This window comes from Taudactylus pleione, unplaced genomic scaffold (genome assembly GCF_031769625.1).
Source record: "Taudactylus pleione unplaced genomic scaffold, aTauple2 ptg000040l, whole genome shotgun sequence".
Taxonomy (NCBI): Eukaryota; Metazoa; Chordata; class Amphibia; order Anura; family Myobatrachidae; genus Taudactylus; species Taudactylus pleione.
Window position 1 is genome coordinate 4,580,400 of NW_028284442.1, and position 19,705 is coordinate 4,600,104.

The window sequence follows — 19,705 nt, forward strand, 5'->3', positions numbered from 1 at the left end:
AGAGATCTACTTTCAGAAGGACTCAGAAATGGCATTTTAAGTAAAGATGAATTCCAATATTTTATTATTAATAATCCCAATATTGTGATCTTTTACTTCCTGTTGAAAATACATAAGAGTCTTGCTAAACCACCGGGCAGACCAATTATTGCAGGCATTAACTCTGCTACGGCCCATATTTCTGAATATGTAGAAATTTTTCTGAATAAATATGTTAAGAATCTTAAATCATATATAAAAGATACGACAGCCATTTTACAAAAATTAGAAGGTTACACCTGGCAGGATGACTTTAGGTGGGTTACGATTGATGTACAATCTCTTTACACCTCGATAGTACACACCAAAGTTATAGAATCTAGTCTGGAATTTATGAGATTGGATCCTGACCTAGAGGAAAATCACAGGGATTTTATTGGATGACTGATGGAATTAATTTTAAACCATAACTATTTTAGATTTTTAGAAGAATTTTATTTACAAACATGTGGGACTGCGATGGGGACGGTTTTTGCACCGATTTTTGTGAATTTCCACATGGGAAGTTGGAAAAATGAAAATATATATAAGAATAACCCTTTACTGGAACACATAATATTATACCAATGATACATAGATGATATCCTAATTGTTAGGAGAGGAGACAAAGAAGTCTTTGAGAAGTTTATTCGACATATCAGTAATAATACATATAACCTCACCTTTACCTATAAATTTGACAGTGAAGAAATAGAATATCTAGAGCTAGTCTTATTGGCTAAGAATAATGTGGTAGAGACCAAAAACTATATTAAAAGGGTTGATAAAAACAACTATTTACACTACAAAAGTGGCCACCAGAAAAGCTGGAAAACTAACATTCCCTATTCTCAGTTCTGTAGAATAAAAAGGAACTGTAGTAATCAAGAATCATGTAAAGATCAACTAGATGTTTATGCATCCAGATTCATAGAAAGGGGATATCCTCAAGATCTTGTTCAGCAGGCTCTTATTAAAACTGAATCAACAGAAAGATCAGATCTTTTAGTTTATAAGAATAAGAATGTACTGATTAATAAAGACAATTTCAGTTTTATTACTATGTTTAGCCAAGGAGAAAGAAAAATTAAAGCTTATTTTCTTAAACACTGGAATGTTTTGCAAATGGATGAAGTTTTGAACACCGTCTTACCACCAAAGCCAAAAATAGTCTTTAAAAAAGCTAGAAACTTGAAAGAGATACTAGCCCCCAGTATGCTCAGTGCTGTTCCCAGCATGAATGAATTAGGTTGGCCAGCAAAACCAAAAGGATTTTATAAATGTAACCATTGTTGTATTTGCAAGTTCACAAGTCGAGAAAATAAACTCTTTCGCAATAGAAAGGGTGAGGAGTATAAGATAAAAGAAAATATTAACTGTTCTACCACATATGTAGTTTATCTGATTGAGTGTTCTTGTGGTCTTGGGTGTACAGGAAAGACAAAAAACCCTTGAGATTATGGATTCAGGAACATGTAAGGAGTATTTGTAATAAGTTGGAGAATCACTCAATACCTAGGCATTTTAATAGGTGTCATAATTCTGATGTGAACCACTTGAGCTTTAAGGGTATTGAACATGTAAAATTGGGAAATAGGAGATCTTGATAATACATTAGCAAGATGTGAAATGTACTGGATATATACATAGAATACACTTGCCCCTAATGGCCTAAATGAAGGTTATGAAATTGCTCCTTTTCTGTAAAAAATCTTTTAAAAAAACTGTCCCTCTCATTACTTTTGTAATATCTGTGTTTCCCTATTAATAATTATTTTATAGTAGTTGTTTTTAATGTAATTTTAATGAAATTTTTAGCATTCTGGTCCTTTTATATTTATTATCCCTATTGCTGCATCAGACAAACTATAGGTTTTTTATTATTTTTTATTCATTCATTTATATTGTTTATTTATGAAACTACCTGGGTGTAATATATGTTCTATTTATTTATTATTCTTATTTCTGTATATTACTATTGGCACCAGTCATTGTCTGTGTCCCCGGATATTAATGGTCCTATTCTGCATATGCTGTTTTTTTATCTAGTCTGGATTAGCACTGCCCGGCAATAAGTTCTATGTGTATATGTATCTTAGACTCAGCAAAAATGGCGGCCTCCATGGTATACAAAAAAATGGCCGCCATCCTAGATAAGGATTACATGAGAGGAAATTTACACTAGAGGAAAAAGTGATGCCTCGTTTGTAATACAATACATTGTGGCAAATACCACACTTAAGGTCTGTGAAGTGCAAGAATTCACTATGTTTAACATATTCACGCGGAGACTTAGAACTCCCGCGCATGTGTGAACTGCGCTTGTGGCCACTAACGCTCACCTGGTATGAATAATGAATCCCATAGATATGGGTATAAATATAGGAGTCACACTGGACTATCCCCATTGCTTATTTTACTCCTGAAGAAGTCCCCAGAGACCCAGAGGGACAAAATGTGTTGAGTCTGAGAATTGAGCCTCCTGGTACACCTCCATTGCATTGGGACAGATAAGCTTACTGATCACTTTTATATTGTACGAGTCTTTTTTGTGTTTGTAATTAAAGTGTATGTATTTAAAACGTACTACACTATTGGAGGCTTGTTTTTCTGTTTCTCTCTGGCATATACTTCATGGTCCTATGACTTGGAGCATAATGGAAATTCGCAGAGAAAGATCTCTTTTGTGCTGACCCATAGAAAGAATACAGCTGGTACAATGCTTTTTTATCTGAATGGGTACTGGTGCTTTTCAACACAGTTATTAAGAGCACTTGTGGAGTGCTTTCTACACTGTCATCTGGTTATACCAATCACTTCTCTATTGCATGAGAACACTGCTGCATGTATATGCACTATTATTGTATTTATCAGGTTACACTATATTTTTGTCTTTTTAATTTTCTTTGAGATAAAAACAACGTGGGACGTTTATCATGGAGATTACCTTGGGACTCTAAAGACTACATGGACACTTGCTGTAAGATCTATTGCAGAGGTTTTACTCTAAGATTGACACACTGAAGGCGCCGCTCCTTCACTTCTATAAACATATATATATATATATATATGTGTGTGTGTTTGTGTGTGTGTGTGTTTCCAGCCTAACAATAAATTGGACTAATAAGATACACATACGGATCTAATACCGGTATACACACATATAAATAGAGAACATTACAATATATAACATAAATGAACCAATGAAGTGTAGGCTTAGAATCGTCTATATATACGAGGGTTGTTCAAAAAGTAATGCCTAAATGCTCATAACTCTTAAATGATATGCAATATTTATTTGAAACTTTGTCAGTTTGTAGTTTAATATGTCTGCTAGCTATATATATATTTTTGTTTAGGTAATACAAGAAATACCATGGAATCCAAGATGAAACAAAGAGCCATCATTGAATTTCTGGAAAAAGAAGGCTGCAGTACTACAGAAATCCACAGAAGACTGAAAAAAGTGTATAGTGAGCGTACAATTGACTTTAGCAATGTCAGAAGGTGGATGAAGCATTTTCAATCGTGAGAATTGTCCGTGTGCGACAAACCTCGTGGTGGCAGATCATCAACTGCAGTGACAGCAGAGAACCGACACAAAGTTGATGCCATGATTCAGAAAGACCGTCGTGTGACCATCAGAGATGTCAGTGATAAACTTGAATGTAGCCATGGCACTGTAAAAACACTAATCAATGATTTGGGATATCGTCAAGTGTGTGCTAAATGGGTTCCAAAGAAATTAACCAGGTATCATAAGGCCCAGAGGGTGGAAGTGTGCAATGACCTTTTGACCAACTTTGAAGCCAACCCTGAGACGTTTTTGGAAAATGTCATTACAGGAGATGAGACCTGGGTATTCCTTTATGACCCAAAAACAAAGGCCCAATCAAAGCAATGGAAACATCCAAGTTCACCTAGGCCAAAAAAGTTTAAATGGCAGCGATCCATAAACAAAGTCATGGCCACATTCTTCTGGGATTGCCAAGGTGTTATTCTCATCGATTACTTGGAACCAAACCAATCAATCAACAGTGATCGATACATTATTACACTTAAGAAGCTGAAAGAAGCCATCCGCAATAAAAGGTCAACAATTCCGCCATCAAATTTCATCTTACACCACGACAATGCCAGACCTCACACTTCGATGGCAACATCTGCGGCCATTGCCAAAATGGGGAGGGCAATAATGCCACATCCACCATACAGTCCTGATTTGGCCCCTTCTGACTTTCATCTGTTTGGCCCTCTCAAATACTGTCTCTGGGGTCAACATTTTGAAGACATAGAGGTTGTTAAAAATGCCATACGTTCCTGGGTCAAACACCAACCACTGGAATTTTTCCAAAGTGGATTCACAGCTTGGGTTGAGAGGTGGAGAAAATGTTTGAGAGCAGATGGTGAAATTTTTGAGTAGAGTCATTCCGTTACTAAGACTTCAAAGTATTTTACTGCAAATTTTCAAATCTGTATCTATAATAAAATTTGAATTGTGAGCATTTAGGCATTACTTTTTGAACAACTCTCGTAATATGTCCAAACTGGAAATAGCAAGCATTTCCTGCTTGCTATTTCCAGTTTGGACATAATATCTGGACCATTCTAATCCCACACTTCATTGGTGCATTTCCGTTTTATGTTGCAATGTTATTCATTTATATGCGTGTATATACAGTAGGTCTGTAATAGACTGCAAAGTCCAACATGTAAATAACAAAAAAATGGGCACTCACCAATCAGTAGAAAAAATCTCCAATTTATTACATACGAATTACATGACATTGGTCGACGTTTCGGTCCCCAAAGGACCTTTGTCAAGACAAGTGAACCACCACAAAGCTACCTTCAACAAAGAAGTCCAAGAAGACTTCTTTGGTGAAGGTAGCTTTGTGGTGGTTCACTTGTCTTGACAAAGCTCCTTTGGGGACCAAAACGTCGACCAATGTCATGTAATTCGTAAGTAATATATATATATAATCCAAACGATAGGTTGGCAAACACAAGAATTAAACATCCGCCTGGGGTGCTTCCCCAATGCTCCCTCCTGGGCAGCATCAACATATATCCAAGGTAGTAAATAAGGAGCAGTCACCAGGGACTTTCTAAAAGTATAAAAGGCCTGCCTTGGTGGTTTCGGAAGTCTGTTCTGATGAAGGTTACACTTTTTAAATGAAACATCGACCTGTGAGGACTTGTGACTATGCAGTAAGAAATAAATAAGACTTTTATACTTTTACTTACATAAATATATTCTTATACTGGGTATTATTAACATTATTTTTTATGGTGGATAGTCTTTATACTGGACATTAATTTACTTTTATGCTAGTTATATCTAATCACATATTTTTTACCCTGGATTTTTATTGTTATTTGAATAAAGGGATTATATTTAATTTGCAAACCTTCAGCATTGTGTCATAATTATACTTTCCTCTCTGTGCACAATAATTATGAAATCACACTAGGGGGTATATTTACTAAAGTGCGGGTTTTTAGAAGTGGAGATTTTGCCCATAGCAACCAATCAGATTCTAGCTATTATCTTCTAGATAAATGTTATGTAGAATCTGATTGGTTGCTATGGGCAACATCTCCACTTCTAAAAACCCACACTTTAGTTAATATACCCCTGAGACTTAGGTTCAAACTGCTTATATTTCTTCAGTGGAGTTTGGTAGTACATCCACACTCTTAGCAGCCACTCATTGGATTCACTTACAATATGGATTAGTGCAGTCTCTATAGTGATTTTTTTGTCTACAAAATTCATGTTGCTTAAAAGCAACACTGACCACCAGGAGTAAAAAGAAACACCCACTTTCCATGTGTAAAGACTTGTAAGCGTAAGATCTGTTAGTCCTAATTGACTTGACCTTCATCAAAGTGCTGATTGGAGTAAGTTTAAAAGAATGTGCAGTTGTCAGTGTTGATGGCAACTGGTTTTACAACAGTGCTGGATTTCCCACTAATCATGTGAGGCACATGCCTAGGTGCACAACTAGCTGGAGGCCCCTGCATCAGAGCATTCCAGTGTCCCAATTCAGCTATGGCTATTTGGACACTGAACAAAGAATACATCACCATGATGCAGCATGGGGAGTTCCAGGAGCCTGCAAAAGGTAAAAAAGGTAGCTAGAGAGAGACAGTCTCACCAGGATCTAGGGGGGGGGCACCCAATAATACACTGGAGTGTATGGGATAGATGCTTAGTATTGTGTAGGACACCCCCTAGCCCAGTAAAGTGCAGCGACTCAATGTGGCATTGATTCCAATAGTGGAATCTTCCATCCAGTGGATGAAAGATCTCTGGAGAGATGTTGACCCATGAAATCTGGATAGCTTCCTACAGTTCCCTGATATTTGTAGGTGCTGGATTTTGGATATGAATGGACCTCTCCACCATGTCCCAAAAATGTTCGATTGGGTTTGTATCGGGCAAATGTGGTGGCCACATCATTCATCGGAGCTCTCCAAAATGCTCATTGAACCATTTATGGACAACTTTGGACTGATAACATGGTGCATTATCTTGCTGGAATATTTCACCATTGTGGGGGTACATGAAGTTCATTAAGGCCTGTAAATTGTCATCAATCAATGCAAGGTAGCAGATACTGGTCAATGCAGTGTTCTGGTGGATCGGCGGAATTAGCCAATTCTATGTGAACACATCCCACACGATTATGGAACCACCACCAGCCTGCACAGTGCCTTGTTGACAACTGGAGTCCATAGCCTCATGGGGTCTGCGCCACACTCAAACTCTACCATCAGCCCAAAACAACTGGAACCGTGACTCATCGGACCATGTCACATTGTCAGTTCTCCAGAGTCCAATTAGCGATGTCACATGCCCAGGTGAGGCGCTGTGTCCAGTGTTGTAGTGTTAACAGGGGCACTCTGGTGGGTCTTCTGCTTCCATACCCAATGGATCTAAAGAATGCTACACTGACATGCTGAATTTGCATCTGGTACCTCCTGCATTGAATATAGATGTGATTTAAGCCAGTGTTGCTTGTCTGTTACCACGGACAATTCTGGCCAGACGTCGCTGGTCATGATCATTAAGCACCAGTGGTTGACCACTTTGCTGTCCACGGTGGGTGGTAATGCTTTCCATGAGATATTCCCAGAACACACGTTACACTGTAGATTGAGGAATGTTGAATGTCTGCACAACTTTGAAAATGGAATGTCCCATCCTTCGGGCACCCACTATCGTGCCCCATTTGAACTCTGATAATTCATGTTGCCTTGACATGAGCAGCCTAGCTGATGTTCAAACTGACTCATGAGATGTCAGATTACAACTGATGCAGGTCTGGGCATTTCCGAAATGTCACCGTACTGTTATGTCACTAACCAATACCTTTACATACTGCTATGCCGTGACTTTTGGCACCTCAGTATATTGTGCCTAGGGACGGCCTGACTCCTATATTTGCCCTTGTGTTACCGTATATCTTCACAAATGTTTTGTCCTTCTAAATGAGTCTCAGATAAAAAGATTTGTGGAGTGCATCTAATAATCAGTTCCAATTTGTAGAAAATTATATAGTCTTAATACGTCAGATATTAGGATTTTTTTCTCTAGAAGAGTCCAGAGATAGCCAGGGGTCAAAAGCAAGTAGAATAGTCATCCAAAGCCAAAAGGTCCAGGTTTCAGAAGATCAAGCATTAATGACTATAACACATATAACCAATCCAACAGAAACAGGATCACCAGATGCATAGATGCATTGGTTCACAGATATACTGTAAGCTCAATAAATTGGCAGTGAGTTGCTCCCAAGTACAGATGTGTCCTGCTACATCTTTGCTGATAGCTTGGTATTCTGGCCTCCCTGCCGCGACGTGTCAGTACGAGTTATGAAAGATACTGCACGTTATATCGTGGCATGACATACTGTATGCCGCAAAAGACTACACACCATGGAGTACAGAGTTTAACCTCTGGGTGGTGAATGCTCTGCGGATGAAAACTACAATACTGAATACAATACTGTAGCAGTGCACAGTAATCCGTGAGAGGCTAGCCAATCACGTTCAAGTAGTGTAAACAGTCACTCCTCGTGCTTGAAATTATCACTTTGTGTCAAGACTACAGTAAACTGCTATAGACATTACTCTATATTGTACTTACTGTATTACAGGCCATATGTACTGTATACTGTCACTACATGGTGTTAAGATGCTTGGTCATAAAGACAGAACATTTCAGGTACAATGGAATTTTGGACATCAATATTTTATTACTTTTTTTTTATTTTTTATAAATCCTCACTACAGGATTAAAAATAAATCACTTGGTGTGAGTTTTGTCATTTATAAAAATACATACAGATATCTGTGTTGGCCAGAAGACGTACACCCAGCATTAAATATAGACAGAGCAATTGAAGTTCAATATTCTTAGGGAATTCTACTGAACTCAATACATTGCTCTCAACTTCCCAAGACCTGGCATTTCCGCTATACAGTAGACATTGTACTGTACACATTACAAGGTTGTTCGTATGAAGCTCAGGAAGTTTTTCATAAAGCGAGATTATGTCAGGTTCAATAGTTTTAAAATACAATACTCTGCACTTTCTTCCTCCCTTCCTCTCTGTGTTTGGCCACCCAAGTCCCTTCACCACCTTCACTTATTTCTATTCAACCCTACTGAGCTCATTGTATGGCTCACCACCATCCCCAACCATCATTTGCTTCTATTCAATGCCGCTGCATACTGAGCCCACTATTGACATTGTACACATTTCCTGCTGTAAAGTTGCACACATCGCATCACAAACACGACAGGTGTGGGTTTCAATATGGCTGGCGTGTGTGGACGACTGGTTAAAATTAGTGCCTTGCAGAGTGGGTGTCCTGGGTTCAAGACCCTTATGGGGACAATGGCATTTTGGACATCAATATTTTATTTCTTTATTTATTTTTTAAAATAAATCTTCACTACAGGATTAAAAATAAATCACTTAGTGTGTGAACTCTGACAAAAATACATACAGGTATCTGTGTTGGCCAGAAGATGCACACCCAGCATTAAATAAAGACTGCAATTAAGGTTCAATATTCTTAAGGAACTCTTCTGAACTCAATACATTGCTCTCAACTTCCCACCACTTGGCATTTCACTATACAGTAGACATGGTATTGTACACATTGCAGGGTCGGCCATATGACGTTCAAGAAGTTTTTACATGTGACATAGCAAGCCAGAGAATCCATGACTCAACAACATAATTATTTTTCTGCTCATTGTTGTGAATCATTATATTCCATAAAAATGGGCATAACTACCATGGGTGCAAGGGGTGCAGCTGCTACGGGGCCCAGAGCTGAGGGGCCCATCTTCATTGTTAAAGTTACATGTCTTAAATATATTTTTCACCATTGGGTGGTACATACAGTAGGGGCCAGGGCCGTAGCTAGAGGTGTGTGGTCGGTGCGGCCACACAGCGCAGTGCTCTGTGGGCGGCACCATCGACATCCCACGGCCCCTAATTCTGACTGCAGGGTGCCGGTAACAGCGCCCTGCAGCCAGCATCACTGCAGCAGTGCTGTCTGTAGTGTCCCGCGGACGCTACAGGCTGGCACCCTGCCATAATTACAGCTGCCCGGCGCGTCTAGAAGATGCTCTGGGCACTGCTTGAGCTTCAGTTTCCGGCGGCCCCGTCCCCTTGTGCGTGATATCTTGATGTCACACGCAAAAGGGGCGGGGCTGGTACAGGGCGTTCAGAGCGCTAGCTACGGCTCTGGTAGGGGCCCTTACAAACTTTTGCTATGGGGTCTTCAAAAATCTAGTTATGCTCTATCTATAAATATTATTAAATAAGACTCATATATTTCAGCATTGAGGAAATTTTTTTGTGCTGAAGCTCTGCAAAATCTCTACCTTCCTTAGTGATATTACTGTAGCTATGCATGAACATTCAGACACCTAATATTACCTATTTGTGTATTTGTGATATTGTCTTGCTCTTTTTGCATTGCTCTCATTGCTGTTTGTTTTTCTGGATGAAAAAAATATTTGGAACTTGCCTGTCGACTCAATGATGCTATAAGTTGGTGTCAGAGAGTGAGGCAGAATCTAGGCCCAGTGGCAAGGATGCTCTTATGGAAACATCAGTGTTCCCACATGGAGCATATGGATCGGTAGACCTATTACCTGCTTTTAATGTTCAAAAGTGAGCAGGATTTGCATCAGGAGAAGCTGAAACAGCTTCATTTGTCCTGTACTTTCCAGTCACTATTACTGCTCTCATACCTAAAGTGATGGAGTGTGAGGTTCCAGACTATCTTTTAAATGTTAATAGGCAGATTTTCTGTAAAGCAGGCCCATGTACTGCTTCAGCTACTGGTGCAAGTTCAGTGCAATGTAGTTAGAAGAGTGGTGGTCTCTAGATCTGTGAACATTGTGATGTTAGTGGGATTTTTAGTGGGGTTTGTTATCATATCTACTAAATCCTGTTAATAGGAAGAGACTACCCAGTCTTTTCTGCCCTATGCACTGGGAATGCCATGAGTTTCCAGTCTGAGCTTCCATAAATTACTTTCTCATGTTCACCTTGGGCCCGATTCCGAGGTGCATGCAGACATGGACACAGATATGTCTTTGCTGCTGCCGCAGCTTTAAAACTGAGATGACCACTTGTAGCATTTTGCAGAGGTGCAAATCCATCTTAGTGTATCTTCTTTAGCAGGTATGTGCTGTTCTGTATGTGTATTTGTGACATATGAGGGGGACTAGTTCAGGTCTATTCAATTGTGGTGTGGTATGTTTAAGATTGGAAGTCAGTATAATGAGCAGTCTGCAAAAGTTTTACAAATTGCAATATATTATTATTATTATTATTATTATTATTATTATTATAAATATTATACTTTTGCATTTAAAATACGTATTTGTTTCTTCAGTATAATGTTATTTAATTATATAGTATTATATTAAACTTATATGTTTTCAAATTGCTAGCTGACATTCATCTTTTGGTTATAAATCATGTTTATGCATTATCTGACAATTTTTATGACTATAGATTTGTTTATTTCATATTTAAAGTGCTTTTCTTCTTTTGTGTTTCAGTGTATGCAGCGCTGTTTGCAGGAGTACAATGTAAACTGCAAGACTCCAATGAATCTAGTAATGTTTCACTTTGCCATAGAACACATATCTAGAATAAGCAGAATTCTGAGACTGCCATGTGGCCATGCTCTTCTTATTGGTAAGGCTTTCCTGTATCTTACAATGCCTTCATTGTTCATATGGGATACCGATCGACAATAAAAAGGTTGACATTCAGAAGGTCGACCCATTCTGAATGTTGACAGTAAAAAGGATGACATGGTTATTAAGTCGACCATCATTCTGTCGCATGTATTCAGGTCGCATGGTTGACACAGTCAAAACCTTGACATTTAGCATGTCAACACTAAATGTTTTTACATGATTGTTAGGGTTAGGTTTAGGATAAAATAACAAACAAACATGTGTCGTCATGTTAGTGTTGACATGTTAAATGTCAACATTTTGACTGTCGACAATTTAACCCTGTCAAACTAAATACATGTCAACAGAATGAAGGTCGACCTAATGATGATGTAAATCTTTTTACTGTCAACATTCAGAACCAGTTGATCTTTTGGGGTCGATCTTTTGAACCACACCCGTTCATATGCTAAGCCTTCTCAGTAGCAACACACATACAGTAATATACCATTTATATCTATAAGTAATCAAGCTGTACTATAGACACAACAAAACTTCAGCAGGTAGCATTATGTTGGATAATTAACTCATGTTCCATTGTTGTTGTAACAGTCCAGGTCTCTGTATAACAAAGGCATCACCGGGTCTGGTGACACCCGGTGTGCACTCCATAGCCCCTCTCACGCGGCGGAACCGTGTGCGCCCAAAAATGGGTGTGGCCTACCATAAGGGGGCATGGTCTATCGGGAAATCCTGATTGCTACACTCTGGGGTTGTGCCCAGCATCCCCGGAAATGCTAGGCTGCTCCCGGAGACCTGTGCTTGCACAGTCGGGTCCTCCTCTGTAACAGGAGCCGAGTGCTGCAGGATAATGTCACACTGCAGGAGGATCCGGAATTTTGGTGTCACCCCTTCTGAGGGTGAGACCCTGGTGTGGCCCGACTCCCATAGTGACACCACTGCTGTATAACACAGTCTGGTGTATAGAAAGAGATCCACAAGCCATATAATTTTCTCAAGGCAGTATTAAGGTGTGAGGGGGCTCCAGGGAAACTAATTTGTGGGGACCCCTAACAATAAAAGTATCCAAATTATATACTGGTGATGTTATTAAAAAGTATAATGTGCAAATGCTCCCAGCACAACAAATGTGTTAAATACACTATAGTGCCCCAGTTCTCATTATTCCATACAGAGCCCCCAGTTCACATTATGCCACAGTGCCCCCTACAATGATGATGATATAGCTATGTATGGGGGTCTTTTGTGTTTGGGGGTCCCTGGGTGGCTGCCCTGGTTATAGGCAGTTGTGGCTGTGTAAGTCATGCATATTCTTCATGTATTCAATTGCAATGTATTATAATGTCTCCTTACAGAGCAAACAAATTGCAACCTGAAAATGTTACAGGTAAATATTTAAAGCATATGCTTTGGTGTGACAATCGCCTTGTTTATTCTTGATCATGGCTTACACAGCCACAAATGCCTGTAACCACTCATTGGTAATGGTTGCCACTATTCACATGTTTTAAAAAATATATTATTATAAGGGGCATATTTATCATAATCCTCATTTTTAATGTGGATGTGATACATTTTTTATGCCTAAACTCAAGTTTTGCCTTGAGAAAGGCACTGATAAGAGCCGCTCTGATAAAGAACTGGAAGCAGAGTAGGTTACACTATCACTCTGCTTCCTGGTTCAGCATATATGCGTGGGTTTTAGCGAGAGCATGCACCAGTGTGGGTCAATAAAGATGAATCCGGAGGAGACCCCGGTAAAGTAGCCTATAGGCTACCACCATCTTCAGCATCTGGAGCTTGGTATATGGGGCGCTGCTTTGCAATTGGAAAAGGAGAGGTCGCAGCAGATATTGGAGATATCTGCTGCTGTCCCTCCATGTTAAATCCTGGGGATCCTAAATATTTCCAGGCAACCCCCAAAATTAATTGTTTTCAGGGGATATACCATTAAGGATTGGATTTGTTTTATACATTCATCATGTCGACAGTGATTAAATGTCAACATAATAAGAATGCTGAAAAACTGTGTGACTCACTGGTGCTGAGATCACATACCTGGTAGAGGCTCCGCCAATGTGGCAGTGTCTTGCCATCATTTAAACCAGCATAGGTGAGTAACACCAACCCCTAACTATAATCCTCACTCTTAACCCTAAACCACTCCCTAGGGCCTAACCCTAACCCTCTTGTCCCGCAGCCTAAACCCCCTAGGCCTAATCCAGACCCTCCAGACCCTCCAGTCCCGCAGCCTAACCCTCCCCCTGGTGCCTAACCCTAACCATCTCATCCTGCAGCCTAACCCTAACCCTAGTACATAACCCAGACCCTCCTGTCCCGCAGCCTAACCCTCCCGCTAGTGCCTAACCGAGACATTTCTGTCCTGCAGACTAACCCTCACCTTAGTGCCTAATCCTCACCCTCCCCCTAGTGCCTAACCAAGACGTTCCCATTCTGTAGCCTAACCTTCCCCCTAATGCTTTACCCTAACCCTCCCATCCTGCAGCCTAACCCTCCTCCTAGAGCCTAACCAAGACCCTCTTGTCCCACAACCTAACCCTCCCCTACTGCCTCACCCAGACCCTCCTGTCCCGCAGCCTAACCTTCCCCCTAGTGCCTTACCTTAACCCTCTTGTTTCACAGCCTAACCCTAACCCTCCCCCTAGTGCCTAACTTTAACCCTCCCATCCTGCAGCCTAACCTTCCCCCTAGTGCCTTACGAGTTGCCTCACGTTCCTTAGCCTAACCCTCAACTTATTGCCTAACCTTAATCCTCCAATACCACAGCCTAACCTTCCCCCTAGATCCTTAACCTAACCCTCTAGTTCCACAGCCTAACCATCCTCTAGTGCTTAACCCAGACCCTCCTGTCTAGTGCATAACCATAACCCTCTCATCCCGCAGCCTAACTTTAACACTCTGCTCCCTGCAGAATGTTGAGATTTCACATGTCGACATTGTGAACATGTTGACATTCTGTAGTTGTCAGCATATTCCATGTCAACATTTCAACTGTTCACATTGCTCTGACTAAACCCCCCTCATATAGGGGTCTATGTACTAAGCAGTGATAAGAGACAGAGTGAAAAGTGATAAGTAAGTGATAAGGTGCCAGCCAATCAGCTCCCAACTGCCATCTCACAGGCTGCGTTTGAAAAATGACAGTTGGGAGCTGACTGGCTGGCACCTTATCACTGACTTATCACTTTTCACTCTGGGCCTGATTCAGAGCCACTCGCTCTGAAAGAGCGCTCGCTCTGAATCAGGGCCGGGCTTTTTTTTTTTTGGAGTGGCCTCTTGGCCGCTTGCATAGCTGTGGGTGGCCACCCACAGCTATTGCGAGCGGGCATGATGATAGTCGTGATGGTCAAGACCATCACGACCATCGGGCTTGCAACGAGACCCTTCTGGTAGGGTCTCGCCCATCGCAAACCCCAGAGAGCTTTCAGCTCTAACAGAGCCGGAAGCTCTTCACTGACATCACTTGGGACCGCCGCCAAACGGCAGCCGTTCTCACCCCCCCGGCCCGCCCACTAAACAGGGCGAGCTGTCACTCAACATTGACAGCTCGCCCCCTTTGGTGCGAGACCCGGAGCGACAGAGTGCCCGTCGCTAGCACGACGGAGCCGGCTCAGCGCTTGCGACCGTGTCTGAATCAGGCCCTCTGTCTCTTATCACTGCTTAGTACATAGACCCCATAGTGTTTAATACATATGTCCCTAAGACTGAACCATGTTTTGCTTTCAAGCCGCTATTTATGGATTTTTCATTCTATAACAGCACTGGACTTTCTGTGAATGTATGTTCATTTATGCATCAGTTAGATTGTGTGCATTTGCTCTGTATTATCATTTATCAGGAGATACAGCTGACTAGTTGCCAGGGCCGCGCTCTTTAGGCTGCAATTTGCTGGTCAGTAAAGAGGGGGCAGGACTAAAATTACTAATTTGCATTATTTTAGCCCCGCCCCTTCTTACGGACTTACATTTTTGGTAATTATCTGCCCATCCTGCTCACTTCGTTAGGAAGTAGGCGGGATGCAGGAGACCCACTCACTCTTCTGGGGGTGCGGGGGATTACCTGAAAAATCACGAGTCTACCGCAACTTCGAGAGATAGATAAGTATGCACTACTCACAAGAGGTTAAGTTGCCATTTAAAAGTTTTGCAAGATATTTCACTTTATGACTTTGTGTATAGTCATCTTTTATGGTTGTCAGTTTGTAAAATGTTATTTCTGCACATTTGTATTTGTGCTTACCCCACCATATAGGTTTTGCAAAAATGTTATGAATAATGTTAATGAAATATAAATGAGGGAAATAATTATTTATTTATTAGTATAAATGATGTGTTCTTCAGTATGTGCATATGAGTGTAATTCATTATTACCAAATCTAAGCTAGATTTCCTTCATACCACCAGGAATTGGGGGGACTGGCAGACAATCTGCAACAAAGCTTGCTGCATTCATGGCAGACATTGAACTCTTTCAAGTTAGTATTCAGAAATCATACACAGTTAGTGATTGGAGAGATGATCTGAAAAAGGTGCTGAGAGCTACTGGACAGAATGGGTCTCCGGCTGTGTTTCTGTTTGCTGATCATCAAATAAAGGTACAGAAAAACAAGGTTAACATAATCCAGGAGGAGATGTATAATTGAGTCATGTTAGCCAAAGCAATGCACAGAGCCATAAACTAATAAATCCTCAGTAATGGAGGATATAATAATAGCCACTTACAATAAGAGTGATATTTCGCTACAGAGCTGTAATATCAGTGCTGTGCAAAGCTGCTCAGTAAATTGCCTGTTTTAGTCCTCAAACTGCACATTATAAGAATGATAGTAGTTTCATGAATTCTTGTTAAAGCAGATGAAGAAAGATGGGACTTCAAACTATAAATCTGTTTTGCCAATATCTGCACAAAAAAAAAAGCAAGAAATAAATTAATAGTGAAAGTTTTTTTTTTCCTGAGAATCTTTTATTATTTGAATTGTAAATTAGCAATTTTCTCACTTGGAATAGGATGAGTCATTTTTGGAAGACATCAACATGATCCTGAGCACTGGTGATGTTCCTACCCTCTTTAATAATGAAGAAAAACTGGAAGTCATAGAAAAGGTCAGCTTTCTTTTATTGTGCTCCAGCCAGAGGTGCTCACAGACAGAGAGGGAGGAGGGCGTCAGATTTATTTTATGATACAAGAGACTGTTTGAACATTGCAAATGAATGCATTTAAGGGAAGGTTACAGAATTTACATTAACCTTTATTATGCTGCTATAATATAAATTCTAGTTTGTTTCTAAGCATGATCATTGGTTTTTGCTTTATTTATTTTAATTTAAACAACAACGTTAGGTACAGTATGCTGCATATATAATACAAATGGACTTCGGGTGTTACAGAGTTTGCTGAGGAATTATTACTCTAAATGTAGTGAGTGGTTAGGTGGATGAAGGCAGTATGAGTATGACACAGTGGTAATGCTAGTTGGGACATATGGGGATGGTTGGTGTTTGGTTTTATATTATGGGCTCTGTTTGTCAATATAGGCCACAACGCACAATACCTTTTGTTTTGTATCACTGCATTACACAGTTATACATATTCGGATATAGGTGGTATTGATCAGTACTTACCTTCATGTTGACTACACCTGAAAGTGTCTCTCTGCTTCTGGCAAGTTAACACTACTGGCAACATATAAGCATACACAACAGACATTGGTGCATGTGCAAGGGATGTAGTTACCATTCCGGCGGCTGGGATGCAGGCACTCAGAATCCTGGCACCACAATCCCGACAGCAGTTGGATTCTCGGCTCCAGAATCCCGACCGCCAGCATCCCAGGGGTAAGTATTAGGGATAGGGGGAGGGTTAGGCACTAGGGGGAGGGTTAGGGTTAGGCTGCAGGGGGGGAGTTAGGCTGTAGGCTGCTGGAAAGGTGGGTGATGGTTAGGGGGATTTAGGACACCTACCTAATTGGGTTGGGATTCTGACTGTCGGAATACTGCTGTCAGTATTCTGACCGCCGGCATCCCAACTGCCAGGATCCCGTACCCAACCCCATGTGCATAGTTGTTTAACCTGGTAGGACTTCAGAAGAGCCACTCCGGTTTTACTGATTCTCACTGCTGATATAGTTAATACTAACTGAAGCTGGACTTTTTGCAGCTTGATTAATTGCATAATATCACCATCTCCATAGAGGTCTATGGAGACAGCGGTAAGTGCAGGTAAATGAGTTAAGGATGACAAAATCTTTGATTTCTTTGATGTTAAACCTTCAATTATTGGCATGAAGCAGTGAAGAGTCTATTTTTCTAGTTTGACAGAAACTTCATAAATAGAGCTTTTCATAACTACAGACAAGTATAGTTACAAACTGGGGGTGTGGTACAAAATGTTGATATTCTGAATGTGGACACCAGAATGTTGACATTGCGAATGTCAAGAGTCGGCATGTCGACATAGTGTTTCAGCAAATTTTAGCCATAACCCTGATGTAACCACAGCCTAACCCTAACACTAAAAAGGTTACGATTCTCTCGCACAGGAGAGATCACAGGACTGCTGACCAGGGCAAGGTATAATGGAGGAGTGGCAGTCCTTTCACTACTAGGGATATCTGGGGGGTGGTTGCAGTAAATGACACTAGCAGCAACAAATAATGGTCTGGGCATGTCTTGGGACTAGGGCAGGAATGGGAATCAGTATGTTTGACCACCAGACATGAACCCGGCGGTTCAAATCCTGGTGCCGGCAGCCTGATGCAGAAGATCTCAATAGCAGAGGTAAGTTAACTATAAACAACCCTCTCCCCCCCATAACCCTCCTTTAGGGGTGCCTAACCCTAACCTCCCCCCTAGTGCCTAACTGTAACCTCCCCCCGTTATTGCCTAAACCTAACCCCCCCTCCCCTCAGTCTAAACCTAACCCTTCTGGGGAGGTGCTGAACCCTAACCTCCCCCCTAGTGCCTAAACCTAACCCACCCTACTCCTAGCCTAACCCTATCCTTCCCCTGGGGGGGAGCTAACCGTAAGTCCCCCCAGGGGGGTCCCTAAACCCCCCATCCCCGGCTACATGGATACTAACCCCGGCATTGGACGATCAGGCCAGCATCCTGTTGGGGTCCCGGCATCAGGATTAACATAGGAATCAGCATTTCGACGCCTATGTTAGATTTCTTGCCGGGATTATACTGTTGGGATTGAGACCTGTGGCCGTCGGTCTCATAACTACATACCCAGGAATGACCATGACTGTAGTGAGTATTGCAGAATTACAAGAGAAGACTAGACTAGACAAGACAAGAATGGACTATGACAAGACTGACAGAAAAATAGACAAGGACTGGACAGGCAAGATACATACAGTACAAGAACTAGACAAACAAGAACTAGACAGACACAATACGAGCTAAGACTTGACCGACAATGAACAATGAAGTGGCAGGACCAGTGGCTGAAGCAACAAAGTTCAAGGTGCGGCCTTGCAGACCGTGGTGTGGATATGACAGCTGAGATGCTGCTTGAGAGCCAAGATGAATGCAGACTATGATGCGGCCTTGCGGGCCGTGGTGTGGATATGACAGCCGAGATGCGGCTTGAGAACCAAGATGAAATGCAGGCTATGATGCGGCCTTGCGGGTCATGGTGCGGCTGAGACAAATTCACTGGTGTTGCGCACCAGATAGCGCACTAACATCACTGGAGTGCGGCCTGTGCCGCCGGGTTGACACGAGCAGCTGACACTGTAGTGCGGCCTTTGCCATTGGGTTGACACGAGCAGCTGATGCTGTAGTGCGGCCTGTGCCGCGGGGTTGACACGAGCAACTAACGCTGTCATGCAGCCTGTGCCGCCAGGTTGACACAAGCAGCTGAGATGGTCTGGGCAAGGTCCTAAACAGCAGACAGGTGGATTCAGATGCTGCATTAACACATACTGGAGACAGTGAGGTGGAGAACACTGCATGTAACAAGCTGAATGCAGAAAGACAGGACTGTGGTATAATACTGCAGGACTGAATGGAGACAGGATCCAGATACAATAACAGAAGAACTCAGTAGACCAGCAAGCACTTTAGAACTGAAGAACAGCAAACATACTGTACACTGGTAATGACACAGTATAACCGGCATGGAGTGTAAGGCTGGCTGTAACTTAAAGGAAGCAGGGTCCAATTAGAACCAATTCCTGGAGAGAGCACTTCCTAATCAAAGGCATGTGTGCACCTGATACAAAACACACAGACAGACATGAAAGACAGGCTATGAGCTAAACACAGACAAGGCAAGATATCAAGCTACCTTCAAAAGCCGGAACAAGGACAAGACATAATGCAGTGTCCCAGTAACAACTATGACTGGGAACTGCCACCAAGATGATCTGCTAACAGCAGATCCTAACAAAAATGAACTGTCTACATTCTGCCTTTCAAC

At 41.4% G+C, this 19,705-nt stretch overlaps 1 protein-coding gene across 1 annotated transcript in view; it reads left to right on the forward strand.

Moving 5' to 3' along the window:
- Window positions 1-19,705, forward strand: part of LOC148538322 (dynein axonemal heavy chain 3-like) — a 1,025,530-nt gene that overhangs the window by 644,420 nt on the left and 361,405 nt on the right. Inside the window, exons 33-36 of the mRNA XM_088455384.1 lie at window positions 11,117-11,255; window positions 15,685-15,875; window positions 16,288-16,383; window positions 17,642-17,656. Of these exons, the coding sequence (XP_088311510.1) occupies window positions 11,117-11,255; window positions 15,685-15,875; window positions 16,288-16,383; window positions 17,642-17,656 (441 nt within the window). The remainder of the gene's footprint in view (window positions 1-11,116; window positions 11,256-15,684; window positions 15,876-16,287; window positions 16,384-17,641; window positions 17,657-19,705) is intronic.